This window comes from Sebastes umbrosus, chromosome 5 (genome assembly GCF_015220745.1).
Source record: "Sebastes umbrosus isolate fSebUmb1 chromosome 5, fSebUmb1.pri, whole genome shotgun sequence".
Lineage (NCBI taxonomy): Eukaryota > Metazoa > Chordata > Actinopteri > Perciformes > Sebastidae > Sebastes > Sebastes umbrosus.
Window position 1 is genome coordinate 18630649 of NC_051273.1, and position 13366 is coordinate 18644014.

General features: G+C 42.2%; 2 protein-coding genes across 6 annotated transcripts; one reads left to right on the forward strand and one right to left on the reverse strand.

The window, feature by feature from the left end:
- Window positions 1–3916: 3916 nt before the first annotated feature.
- LOC119488124 (cytochrome P450 2J6-like) lies at window positions 3917–8261 on the reverse strand. Of its 3 annotated transcripts, none has more exons than XM_037769443.1 (10): window positions 8136–8261; window positions 7913–8025; window positions 7646–7804; window positions 6287–6436; window positions 6036–6196; window positions 5615–5791; window positions 4767–4908; window positions 4451–4638; window positions 4223–4364; window positions 3917–4131 (listed from the first exon to the last, which is right to left on the reverse strand). In XM_037769443.1, the coding sequence occupies exons 3-10, from the start codon at window positions 7770–7772 to the stop codon at window positions 3950–3952; spliced, it is 1269 nt and encodes a 422-aa protein (XP_037625371.1). In that variant the 5' UTR covers window positions 7773–7804; window positions 7913–8025; window positions 8136–8261; the 3' UTR covers window positions 3917–3949. The 3 variants fall into 3 exon arrangements, with proteins under 3 accessions (XP_037625371.1, XP_037625370.1, XP_037625369.1); XM_037769442.1 differs by having other exon boundaries at window positions 7646–7808; XM_037769441.1 differs by having other exon boundaries at window positions 7646–7808; window positions 7913–8251.
- A 1678-nt stretch (window positions 8262–9939) lies between these two features.
- Window positions 9940–13227, forward strand: LOC119488127 (cytochrome b-c1 complex subunit 6, mitochondrial). Of its 3 annotated transcripts, none has more exons than XM_037769448.1 (4): window positions 9940–10098; window positions 10366–10401; window positions 12032–12193; window positions 12981–13227. In XM_037769448.1, exons 1-4 carry the CDS (start codon window positions 10054–10056, stop codon window positions 13011–13013), a joined length of 276 nt encoding a protein of 91 aa, XP_037625376.1. In that variant the 5' UTR covers window positions 9940–10053; the 3' UTR covers window positions 13014–13227. The 3 variants fall into 3 exon arrangements, with proteins under 3 accessions (XP_037625376.1, XP_037625377.1, XP_037625378.1); XM_037769449.1 differs by having other exon boundaries at window positions 9947–10098; window positions 10369–10401; XM_037769450.1 differs by lacking the exons at window positions 9940–10098; window positions 10366–10401 and adding an exon at window positions 11849–11957.
- Window positions 13228–13366: the final 139 nt, after the last annotated feature.

A 13366-nucleotide genomic window follows, 5' to 3' on the forward strand; every position in this document is an offset into this window, starting at 1 on the left:
TGCAGCACTGAGATCCAGTAAAACTAAAACCGTAGTTCTACCACTGTCTGTGTTCAATCGGATGTCATTGAAGACCTTAACAAGAGCAGTCTCAGTGCTGTGGTTTCGTCGAAAACCTGACTGGAAGACATCAAAAGAGTTGTTTAGTGCCAGAAAGCTATTTAATTTTTGAAAAAACTGTTTTTTTTCAATTATTTTAGACAAGAATGGAAGATTTGATATCGGTCTGTAATTATTTACTATTGATGAGTCCAGATTGTTCTTTTTGAGGAGTGGTTTGATGACAGCAGTTTTCAGGGCCTGTGGGAACACTCCTGAAACAAGAGATGCATTAACAATCTGTAAAAGCTCTGAGACCATACAATCTGATACTTTTTTGAAAAGGCCTGTTGGCAGAATGTCAAGGCAGCATGAGGAGGATTTTAGATGTTGTATGATTTCCTCCAGGTATGTCTGATTTATTGGATAAAACTGTGTCATGGTATTTGCACCAGGTTTAAGTGGACGCAGGGGAAACAAACATCCTGTACCTGCTATGGAGGAAGTGACTGCTTGTCTGATTTTGTGAATTTTTTCTGTAAAAAAGGAAGCAAATTCATTGCAGGCCCTGGAGGATAAAAGTTCAGAGGCTACTGACACAGGAGGGTTTGTTAGCCTGTCGACAGTAGCAAACAGGGCACGTGCATTGTTATTGTTTTTGGTGATGATGTCAGAGAAGAAGGACCGCCTTGCATTTTTCAGTTCTGAATTATAAATGCAAAGTCTCTCTTTATAGATGTCATAATGAACTTGTAGATTTGTTTTCCGCCACTGGCGTTCAGCTTTTCGACACTCTCTTTTTCATTTCTTACCAACATGGTATTTCTCCATGGAGATTTTTTCTTACCAGAGACAATCTTCACCGTGGTGGGTGCAATGGTATCAATAACATTTGTCATTTTAGAATTGAAATTATCTACAAGCTCATTGACAGAGGTCCAGGGGAGGGTGGGTGTGGAAGAGAAAGCCTGAACAAATTGATCACTGGTATTTTCAGTGATATACCTTTTTGTGATTACCTCTGTCTTATCATTCCTGTGCACAGGAAGAGTACTCTCAAAGAATACACATGAATGATCAGACAGAGCAACATCCATCACTACAACCCTGGAAATGTTCAGGCCCTTTGATATGATTAAGTCCAAAGTGTGTCCCCTATTGTGTGTGGGCTCTGTCACATGCTGACTCATTCCATAGTTATCAAGAACCTGACTCAGTTCTTTGGCCCCTCTGTCCTGTTGGTTGTCAACATGGATGTTAAAATCACCAACAATGACTACACAGTCAAAGTCAACACAAATTACAGACAGCAGTTCACTAAAATCATCAAAAAAGTTTGCACAGTATTTAGGTGGCCTGTAGATATTGAGAAACAAAGCTCGAGAAGAGGAGTTCAGCTGAAGAGCGACATATTCAAAAGAAGCAAAATGTCCATAAGATATCTGTTTGCATTGGAGAGAATCATTAAACAATATGGCAACTCCACCTCCTTTCTTATGCATTCTAGCTTCGCTCATAAAACTAAAGTTGGGAGGAGTTGACTCGATAAGAACAGCTGCACTGTTATTTTGGTCTAACCAAGTTTCAGTTAAAAACATAAAATCAAGCTTGTGCTCAATAATAAAATCATTGATTAAAAAACTTTTTCCTGCCAAAGACCTGACGTTTAACAGGGCTAGCTTTAATGTGCTAGAAGCATTATTATTATTTTTTGGGACATGGTTTGGCTGGCAAGGAATCAATGCTAAATTTGATAAATTAGCACAATCAGTAAAAATCTTCCTGTTTCTTTGCAGATTCACCATTCTCTTTCTACTACTTATTAGAACTGAGATAGAAGAAGCTCTCATCACACAGGGCCCCAGCTTTTCCTGGAAACAGTCACGTGTATCATTAGCCTTGAAGCCTGGACCCAGCACATATCAATCTGTGCTTGCAACATTTTGTAAAGGAACATCCTTATCAGACTGCGGAGACAGAGGCTGATTCCATTGTGGAGGGGATGGAGGTGGTAGGTGTCGTGCTTGTGGAGATAGTGCCAAAGTTGTTCGAGGTCGACCTCGTGGGGGGATCATGGGAGAGAAAATGGGTGTAGGGCGGGGAGTAAGTTTAGTTCCAGCATTGACCAGCTCCTTCATGTGGTCAGTGAACTCCAAGAGGGGGGAGGAGGGAGAAAGGGTGATAAGCGAGGATGAGGACGCCTCCTCTTGTCTCTGCTGTATCCCAGGGCTGGCTTGTGGTGGGGGGTGAAATGATTCTCCTTGAGGTCCCCTGGCACATTGTGTTGTGTCTTCCTCCAGTGGTGATTCCTCTTGTCTCGCGTCCTTGGCAGAGGGAACAGATGAATGACGCAGTAAGTAGAATAGGTTGGAGTTGAACAATTTTACTCCTGACTTGTTTAGGCAGAGTCCATCTGCCTTGAAGAGATGTCTGCGGTCCCAAAAAAAGTTAAAATTGTCAATAAAATGCACTGAGTGGGATTTGCATGCTGTTGAAAGCCATGTGTTCAGTCCCAGCAACCTGCTGAATCTCTCGACTCCTCTTCTGATTGGCGGCAGGGGTCCACTGATAAACACCTGAGCATTCACAGAGCTGACCGTGTTTAGCAGACCAGTAAAGTCCCGTTTCAGCACTTCAGACTGTTGCTTCACAACATCATTCGACCCAATGTGCAATACCACATTTTTCACATTTGGGTGTGCAGTCACAATATCCAGGATTCTTTCTGCCAGATCAGAGACCATATCTTTGGGAAAACAGAGTACTTTGATGTCTTTACTCCACATGCTTTTCACATCTTTAACAGCAGCATCACCCACAATCAGAGTTTGAGTTTGAGGCCCAGTTGTTAGCTTTCCCTGTAGCCTTTTACCTTCAGAGTTGCTTTTGGTTCTTACCCTGCTGTGTGAAGAGTTGAGATTATCCAGGGCATCAGATCGAGATCCAGGGTCCTGCAACAGTGGAGCAAATCTGTTCTCCAGTTGCAAACTTCTTTGTTGGGGAGGTTTGTTACTCATCCTTCCTTTCACAGTTGTCCACGGTTGGACCTTACTTTGTACAGGGGTTGATGAGGCACTATGCTCGGATGCTAATGCAGGCCAGCCGGTCGCATCATATATCTGAGGGTGCTGGGTTCTGCCTGTAAGTTTTCCTCCCATTTCCCAGGGACATGATTTACGCTTTGGCTTTGCACCAAGAGCGTTCCAGGGAGGACTACTAGTCGATTTATTGCCCCCTTCTTGATTCTTGGTGGTCTTGTTGGTGCTAATTAGCTTTCTATTAGCCTGTTCCAGTTCACTGTTTTGAGTCAGTGGTAGAGTGGTTTCATTCCCACATAGTCCATTCACCTCCGCATTCACTTCGAGCCGGATAATCTTTGTTTCCAGCACTGCTATCTTCTGTAGAAGTTTGTAGTAGTCATCCGTGGAGAAGGGAGGCATCTTGCTGCTGATTAGCTTTAGCCAAGCACCTCGCTCCCGTTCACTATAGTACAGGCTTGTGCTGCTGATAGGCCACGCTCACAAAGTAAAACAGTTTTTAAAATAGTGGTAGCCTTCAGTTTCTTTCATAAATTAAACTCCCAGTGATTTGTAAGTATCCAGGACCCGTTTTCCAAAAATTTAGTAGCGAAAGATAAGCATAGCAATGATAAAAAGAAAGCAAAGCGAAGAGCAACTCAGCGAAGCGTCTGCACAGGAGGAAGAGCAGGAAGCAAAAAAGGATGCCATCTTTGGCTTTGGGAAACACTGTTCGACATTTTTCATCATTTTCTGACATTTAATAGACCAAACATCTGATTGATTAATCATTAGTCGTTAGTTGCAGCCCTACTTGTCACAGTGACATAATCATAAGTGCTGAAGAAAGAAAAAAATCGTTTTGCTTTTAAAGTGTTTTTCTTATGTCAGAGCTACTCCAAGCGTGAGTGTACACAGATTTCATATTGAAGCGGTGCCAGAGTGACGCCAAAGCGATAATCCATCACAGGCTTCACCCCAGCAGGCATGGAGATGGTGAAGTGCTGCATGAAGGAGGTGAAGAAGAGGAAAAGCTCCATCTTGGCCAGGCTCTCCCCTAGGCACACCCGCTTACCTGAGGCAGGAAAACAAACAAACACAGGCTCCAGGCTCCTGTATAAACAGGTAAAGACACTAATAAAACAAGAGATTGTGTTGCTCCTCACCAGTAGAGAACGGGATGAAAGCAGCTGGCTTCACAAACTTGCCCTCCTCGTTCAGAAAGTGTCCTGGGTTAAGGGTGTCGGGCGTCTCCCACTCATTCTTGTCGTACAGAACCGAGGTCAGATTGGTGATTACTGTAATTCCCTGGTGATTGGAATCGTAATGGCAATTCATGAAGACACAAAATGCTTTGTATGTGTGTGACGTAACAATTGCATACGAGAGCTGACCTTTGGGATTGTGTAGCCTCCCAGCTGGACGTCCCTGTTGGTAACATGAGGCAGGCTGATAGGAACTATGTTGCCCATTCTCTGGACCTCGTGTATGACAGCGTCAGTGTAGGGCAGGCTTGCACGATCTTCCATGGACAGCTGTCTGGACTGTCCAATCACTCTGTCTATCTCAGCCTGGACCTTTTCTGTGAAGAAGAAGGGGAATAGACAGAAGTTGTAACAGTATTTCATCACCACCAATAAATGGGTTTTGGTATCACCTATTTACACTGTACTGAATAAGAACAAAGAGCTTCATTGGCTTGGTCCTTACCCTGGATCTCAGGGTATTTTGCCATGTAGAGGAAAGCCCAGCGCAGGGTGGTGGATGTGGTCTCAGAGCCAGTCACAAACAGATCCCAGGCAGATATAACCAGGTTTTCCTCATCAAAAGTAGTGTCAGCTTGCCCTTTTCTCTGAGAATATATACAAATACATGTGTTTTGCAAGCTTGCAGCTGTATTTATACCCTACATCTTAAAGAAGGGTGGTTCATTCAGCTGTGAGTGTGTCTACAAATGGATGTCACTCTGTCACGGAGTTGGATCGGGGAGTTTCCGGTTTGAGAAAAGCCCATAGTGACCAGGTTACATCGCTGTCTCCGTTTCTCTCCTCTGCTCTTTGTCTGTGTCATGGATGTATACAGCCCTGTATACAGGTCTGTCGGTCTGTTTGACCGATGGCAGGGGTGAAACACACATACGTAGAGCAGAGAGGCCACAGCAGACAGGCCAACTATGAATGTTGCGTTTACAAACAGTAAGCGAGATGGCTGCATAGTATACCTATAATTGATCAAAGTAAAAAGCCTTGAATCTATGCTGGACCTTGTATCATAAATATTGAAAAGGATTTGCTTTGTTAGATTTAAAGGAGTGTTTGCTGTTGGAAGTAAGTCCATAAGAGATAGTGCTGTAAGGCAGAGGCCATGGCAAGAGTTCAAATCCGGTCACTGCACTTTTCAACACATAGTAGCCAGGAGTGGTGCCACGATGAAAGGTTGTGTCAGGACAACATGTTAAAAGCTGATAGTTCTGATGTAGGTGCAAAACAAGAAAATATGATGTTCACAGGAACTGAACACAGTAAAAGAAAAACAAAGCAACATCTAGTGCCAATTACCATCTGAATCTCATTCAGGTAGCAGTCGATGAAGTCTCTTTGGTCTGAGGGATCCCATTTCTGTTTGTGCTCCTTAATCTCTGCTCTTATGAAGTCCTTTACATCGTCCCAGATGTGCTGGACTGTCTGATGTAGCCCTGGCAAACGTCTCATCAGCAGAGGGAACGCATTGTAAAGCTGCAGAGTAGAGCAGATTGGAACAATAACACATTGATAAGGAAATTTCAGAGAACGATTTTCTATTACAATCAATACCAAATATTGAAATCCCATATATTCCACGTAGAGCTGTGTGTGTAGTGCATAATGTAACACCTGTGCCCAAATAGAGCCACTGGCATGAATGATAAACAAAACGAGAATGGTATTGTGCAACAATGGTACACAGCAAGATTGCATAAAAAGCTTTAAAATGCTGTACCTGAGCCCAAATGGAGCCTCCGATTTCAAGACCTTCATCAAACCACTTTATCAGTTTTATGAACTTCTCATCACTGTAGTCAAAGCGATGACCAAAAACCAGGGAGCAGATGATGTTGGCGACAGCTTTGTTGATCATGAGGTGTGGATTGAATGGCTTACCTCCACAATGAAACAGAAAATTGGATATAAATTGTGTATTTGTTTGTCATTTTGTATCATTCTTAATGTATCACTGAATTCACTATTTACCTTTATAGCTATTGAAGTCTTTTGCACAATTTGTAAATTCATCCAAGATGACGGGTTCAAGTGACTTCTTGCCAATTCCAAAATTTCTGAGGGTTGAGAGTGCAAAATGCCTCTGCTGCTTCCATGTGTGCCCACTACTGAAAACTAAACCTGATGGTAAATACATCAAAAGTAGATACAGTGCTGTTATTTTATCATGAATGGTCAAAATACTTGGGAGATAGTATTCATTTTTGTAACTGCTAAAAAACTGCTATATACAGTAAAAATAGATTTGTTATTATGTGTTAAGTACAGCAACAGGAAAGCATAGTAGATAAAAGGTGCTAAATACCGGACTCGGAGAATTTCTATTGCCTCTCAACAGCTCTCAACATGGCGACATGACAGAGCTAACAGTATTTACCTGGGGGGGAATCAGAGGGTGGGTGCTACACCTCTACATCTTTACTTAGCAAATAGTTGTTTGCTGCTATATTAATGCTGGATAATAACTGGATATCTAATTTAGCACCTTTAATAGAAGTTTTCTTATAAATTCTATAACAATCGCACAGGAGGAAATGTAGATCAAAAGACGCACACAAGAAAGATCATGAAACTTTGACAAAACTGAGATTCCCAGAAGCAAAAACACATCTCTATGTTTTTGTTCATTCAGTGTGTAAACTAACAAATATGTTCATCAATACGTTTTACTCTCTATGTAAAACCACGTGACATAGTATATGTACCTCATTTATTTATTTATTTATCTATTTATTCATTTAAAAAGGATCCCCATTAGCTGATACCACTGGCACCAGCTGGTCTTCCTGGGGTCCGAAATCAAGTACATTACATCTATCACATACATACTATATACAACATTATATTTGTGTTACACTAATAACATTCAAATTTTCCAAACATATATAAATTTCACATTCATACACATCTTCCACAACCATTTAGCCTCAAGGCCCACCATCAGGGAAAAGGAACAAAAGAAAAACCATACATGACCAACACTGGACTATCGATCAGCTGCTTAAGTAAAGTATTCTTAGATGGTATTTGAATGAGGATTTGTTAGAGGATTAACGGATGTAAAGAGGGCAGCTATTCCAATGATTGATGGCACGATAAATGCCATCAATCATTGGAATAGCTGCCCTGTTGATCTACCTGTGTCATACCTTAAAATACCACATACTCATGAAAACTTTTTAAAAGTATGAACAAACAAACCATAACACTGATTGGGGGGGAAAAGCTATTCATGACACTGTGGATTCATTCAACAATGCTTTGCTGTTTCACAGAAGTCACAATAGCAGTGAGCTGAATACAGGCTCTGTGTGTGTTACGTCCTCTCACCTTGTCTATGGGATATGTCCACCAGCAGAGGGAGATCTGGGCGGTCCGCCAGACTGTCTCCTTGATTTACCAGAGCTTCTTTCAGAACCTCGAACCTGTTTAACACCACGACCCACGCCTGGCCCATTCGTAGGCTGTACACATCTCCATATATCCCGGCTAACTGTGACAGAATTTGAGAGAGGAGGAAGAGCATGATGCTTCATACAACACAAGCAGTCCTATCTGTTGACATTTTGCATTATTTAATGACATGTGTTGATCTACCTGTGTCATACTCTCATGGGTCCTTTTGTAATCCACAGTGAATAGGTTGCCCACAATAGGAAATGCTCTTGGTCCTGGAGGGAAGCTGCCCGGCCGACGGTTCTTAATAAAATCTGCAGTGAGGATGAGAACTGCAGTGAAGAGCAGCAGCCTTTTGACATCCCAGTCAACATAAGATCCAAATATAGAAAAGATTGAATCCATTCTGCAATCTAGGGCTCACGCCTGTCTAACTGAAGTCTATGTTTTCCTTGCTTCTCCTGTCAAATAAAAGGCTGGTGTTGTGTTGCCAGGAGCCAATAATATCACCTCTCTCTCTCTCCTGAGGAAGAAGCTTGTTGTTATTGGCTCTTGGCAGCACAGCATGGCCTACTGGTTGCACTGGACTCCGCCCTTTATACATGGAAAGACGGTATATAACACTGTTAATCAGTGACCCTATCAATTATTCTCATTTAGCAGTATAGGGAATATAATTTGTTGCATGGCATGAATAAGGCCAAGTTTAATCTTATCAGACATAACACGATTAGACAGACAAATTCAAATAACCTGATACTAAAACCAAGATCATTCAAGTTAACACCAGACTGGGATTTTAAAAAAAAAAGTACCTCATTGACCACGGCTGCTGAAACAGGAAATCAACCTCCCACAACTGATGCTGTAAAATTAAGATTTCCTTTAATTCTAACTAAGGGGACTAGTCCAGATCATTAAAGGGACTGTTTGTAAGAATCAGAATTGCTTGTTAACAGCGACACCTGTGGCCATTAAGTCAACGAAAGTCAGCGTCGGGCTCGCGCTTGCGCTCGCTCTAAATAGACATGAACGAGCATCGCTCAAAACAGTGAGACGACACACGTCATCTAGAACCACAATATCACTCTATAGGTCTGGGTATCATCGGATATTCCGTTTTTCCTTTGGAATTCAGAAAGGAAAAAACTTTTTTTTATGTTTTCGTTTTAAACCAAAAACCAGAAAACGGCCGTTTTCTGGTTTTTGGAGGGAACAGGGGAGACACCAGCACACGGTCAGAGACAATAATGTTTCTCGCTGCGGAGCCCCGTCACTTCGCAAGACACGGAAAACCTCTGTTGGTCTGGAGGAACTGCAGCATTTATTTCTGCACAAACGTTCACTGTACATTCACTAGATATTCTTAGAGCTACGAAGTCTTCTGCAGTGTGTAGTGTGCACGCATGCACGTGCGGTGGAGCGAGCTGAGTGAAGGCAAGCAGGCAGAGGAGCAGAGGAGCACAGTGCAGCAGAGACTCCGGCCCTGGAGACCAAAGCTACGGTCTCGCCCGCGTCCTCCGACCGCGGCCAACACTGTTTAACAGACGGGCTTCACTAGATATAACTTTGTGGTTTTGGTGCTTCCGTGTAGTTTGTGTTGGAGTCTTGTCTGAACAGCGTAGCCACATGCGAGCGGGCATGGGACACCGACCCGGGTGATTTATATGTGTAAGAAGTTACAAACAGTCCCTTTAAAGTAAGACCAAAAGTACACATAAGTGGGCCTATATTGTAACTCCCTATAGTTTTTACAGTGTGCTCAACTGGTGTAGTACTACTTCTCACCACACGATGGTAGTATAGGGCTTTAGAGTTTCAGCCGAGGGGAAGTACAGACGATTCTGACTTCAAAATAAAACACATTTTGTCGCTTGATTCAAAAAAATTGCAGCATTTAGTGTGAAAAACTTCTGAGTGAGTGGAAAGGTCAATGTTAAGGGTATTGGTTCTTATAGCTAATATTATCATAAACGTTTAGGTTAGCCTGTTATGCCTCCGGACAACTTTTTAAGAGCGTATCAAATGTCTTTATCTCAAGTTGTATCTCCACTAATTGAGACAGTTTGGTGGCTTCAGGCACGACCCAATCAGTATTTGACAAAAGTGCATTTTCATAAACGTTTTCAGTGATTGTGTCTTTATTTTTCACGTTTGATCCCACAATATAACAAAGTTGGTGAACAGGAATTTTATTGTGAAAGTCCCATGACCGGAAACTGCGTGGGTAGTTTTTTGTTGCTAACTTGTTAGCTTTCCGCTCTGCTCAGTGTGACCTGCTGTGTCCTCCAACATCTAGAGATCTGACAGCCGGGCAGCTAAGGACAAGAACACCAGAAACCATGGTTTTCGAGGAGAAGATGATCCTGAACGGAGAGCCCGATGATGTTAGTAGCTTTGACAGATTTAAGACAACTCTGTTATGCCTGTAATGTTTGGTTATTTAGGCTAGCAAGCTAACACAACACGGCTGACTAAGCTGTAGCATCACCTAGCTTACTGCTAGCATTAGACAATATGTCCATCGTCCTTCAGAAACATGGTGAAGCTTAGTCATGCAGCAGAAAAGTCGTTGGTAAAGTTGTCTTGCTAAGTGATGAATGTGTTAATTCATACCAGAACTACAGCTAACAACTGTGTGATGTCTGTTTCAGGAGGAGGAAGAAGAAGAGGAGGAGGAAGACCTGGTGGTATGTTCATTGCAGATCTACATCAGAATCAAAATATGTTAACTGTCCCTCTGTATTATTGTGAGATTTCGAGTCTGATCGCCCTTTCATTTGACTTGTCAAGCAAAGAAAGGAGCATTTATTTAAAAGAAAGTAAAAAACAATATTAAATTGTGAACCATGAGAAACATAAAGGTGTGTTTAAAAACACTATGCAGACCTCCTGTCTTCTACATGACCAACAATAACCAGACATGGGGTCGTTTCAGGCCTCCTCCTTTGCCACCCCCTCCCTCTGGAACTTAGTTTATCTATAAATACATGAGACATTTTCTCTCTCCCCATATAAATGAATCCTCAAAACGTACCATCGTAACCCTCATTTGACTGGTTGATTCCAAATCCCACACTATTTTGATATATTAAAGGAAGTGTTTGTAAGAATCAGAAATGCTTGTTAACAGCGACACCTGTGGCCGTTAAGTCAACGAAAGTCAGCGTCCAGATGACCAGATGAAGGTCTCTCCATGAATCAATGCTGAGCCCAGTGTTGGCTTTTCCTGCTTCAGCCTCCTGACCGCGGCCGAAAGCAACAGGGAAGACACCGGCACCCGGTCGGAGACAATAACATTTCTCTCTGCGGGGCCCCGTCACTTCACAAGACACGGGAAACCTCTGTTGGTCTGGAGGAGCTGCAGCAGTTATTTCTGCATAAACGTCCACTGTACATTTACTAGATATTCTCATACCTTATTTTGAAAACCAGACGTAGTCACACGTGTATACTGTACACTGTATACGTCAGCTCCGTCCTCTATACATCCATGGTCAGCTCCATCGGGGCTGTTTGAATGCATTTAACAACAATGACTGCACGTTACCGCAATATGATAATTTTACCTGCAAGCAGCTTTAGCCATCATGTCTAGCTCTGCCTTTCCTGGCAATGTTTGAAACCCAAAGTGTTTCCAGACTTTACTGTAAGTGTAGCATTTACCACTTTGGATTTAAAATGTGAGGGTGCAGGTTGTATCCACACCAACCCTCCGCCGTTTTCTGCTCTTATGTATCTGCTGTTTTTTGCTCGCTACTGCCGGCTGGCTACTGTTTGTTTTGAGTGACGGATACGGAACGGATTTGACGTCACGTTACTCTGACTACAACAATAAAAGCGGTAACTTCCTTCTACCTCCGCATAAACTCAAATGAAGTAAATATACTGTATATTGATTCTAGCATTAAAAAATCAATTTCAAAATCGTAAAAAGAAAAAATTGCAATACATAAGTGAAACGATTTTTTTTTTTCCCACCCCCACCATGTATCCTATTCAGGGGGGCTGGAGCCGATCCCAGCTGACATTGGGCGAAGTCAGGGTACACCCTGGACAATTTGCCAGCCTATCACAGGGCTGACACATAGAGACAGACAACCATTCTCACTCTCATTCACACCTATGGGCAATTTAGAGTCAACAGTTAACCTAACCTGCATTTGGACTGTGGGAGGAAGCCGGAGAAAACCCACGTTAACATGGGGAGAACATGCAAACTACACAAAGAAGGGCCCCAATCCAGGTTTGAAACTGGGTGTAGTACTGAATCTACTGAATGTGTATCCCCTATCCTGAATGTTGCATATTCTGTTTCAGGATCCCCTCGAATCGATGCGACAGAAGTGTGAAGAGACGGAGCACTGCGTTCACACTCGGGAGCGTCTGGAGAATTGTGAGACCCGAGTTGGCTCCCGGTCTGCGACGACAGAGGAGTGTACTGAGGAGCTGTTTGACTTCCTGCATGCACGGGACCACTGTGTAAGTGTGACATTTGCCAATTTTACCAAGCAGAAAGATTAAAAAAATACATCCCCCAGAGGAGCCAAGGGTGTAAATAGCTTGGCTAATGCTAGTCTTTTACAGCGGAGCTCTGTGTCAGCCACCTAAGCATGTTTTTCAAATATTTTCAAATAGACTATGATTAATAATATTCTTTGGTCAAGATGAGTTCAGTTGATAAATGTGGCTTGCAAATGATTCTCACTCATGATAAAACTTTGTATTGTATGATTGTATGGTTGTATTCCAGTAAAATCTCATCGTTGGGGTTGTTTCACGGACATTAAAGAATTTTCCACAGCTCTCCTTTTGCTTAGGTGAAATATGCTCAGCACCACCCCTCATGTTTGACGTGTATTTTTATTTTTAAGAAGATGGATCCTCACAGATTTCGGGAATACATTGTCCTCTAGAAAGAAATAATAAATGGTCTTCACAAAATATTTTTTGCCAAACATTTGGAAGTAAGGCTCCGGTGCTCGTAGCTGGCTTTAACTACAAGAAGTTAACTGGTGGGCACATGCAGCAGCAGTGAGCACCTTTTCCTCTAATTTAAGGTTTTATTGAAATACAAGCTACATCATCCATTTCCACTGTCCTTTTTATTTGACAGTATATTCTTACAGCTCAGTAACAGACTCTATTGTAAGATTGTCAAAAAGGTGCATGGAATTACCATTGCCTTTGCATGTCATTTGCACATTTGTTTAACCTTGCACTGTATGTAGTATGTATGCATTAATTAACTTCCTCTTGTCCTCTGCAGGTGTCACACAAACTGTTTCATTCAGTCAAATGAAGTCCTCCATGACCGCTGCAGCTCTGGCTGATGACATTCTTCAAATATTGTACTATGAGGAAAACATGGTTTTAAATGCATCCATATGTGGATCTGCTGTATGTTGTAACTTTAAATGTATACTATACTGTATCTGCTTGTGTGAAGAAACCTAAATATTTAACAAGGTAACCTGAGTCAACATTTCATTAAAGTGGATGGCTTGAAAACCTGACCTTGTGTCACAAGTTTATTTTATGACTCTTTATAGAAGAGTCCTTCCCCCTCCGGTGGACCCCATGGACCCTTATTTTGGAAGAAATATGAACGGTAGTCAACGGTGAGAGACAAATATTGTTTTGAACCCGTTTGAA

Excerpts from the sequence above, each read along its gene's own strand:
- LOC119488124 (XM_037769441.1), bottom strand. The coding sequence starts at position 8,116 with ATGGATTCAATCTTTTCTATATTTGGATCTTATGTTGACTGGGATGTC. Across the intron at positions 7,809-7,912 it reads CCCATGAGAGTATGACACAG|TTAGCCGGGATATATGGAGA; the intron begins GTAGATCAACAC and ends ATTCTGTCACAG. Across the intron at positions 4,639-4,766 it reads AAAATACCCTGAGATCCAGG|AAAAGGTCCAGGCTGAGATA; the intron begins GTAAGGACCAAG and ends TCTTCTTCACAG.
- LOC119488127 (XM_037769448.1), top strand. The coding sequence starts at position 10,054 with ATGGTTTTCGAGGAGAAGATGATCCTGAACGGAGAGCCCGATGAT. Across the intron at positions 10,099-10,365 it reads TGAACGGAGAGCCCGATGAT|GAGGAGGAAGAAGAAGAGGA; the intron begins GTTAGTAGCTTT and ends TGTCTGTTTCAG. Across the intron at positions 10,402-12,031 it reads AGGAGGAGGAAGACCTGGTG|GATCCCCTCGAATCGATGCG; the intron begins GTATGTTCATTG and ends ATTCTGTTTCAG.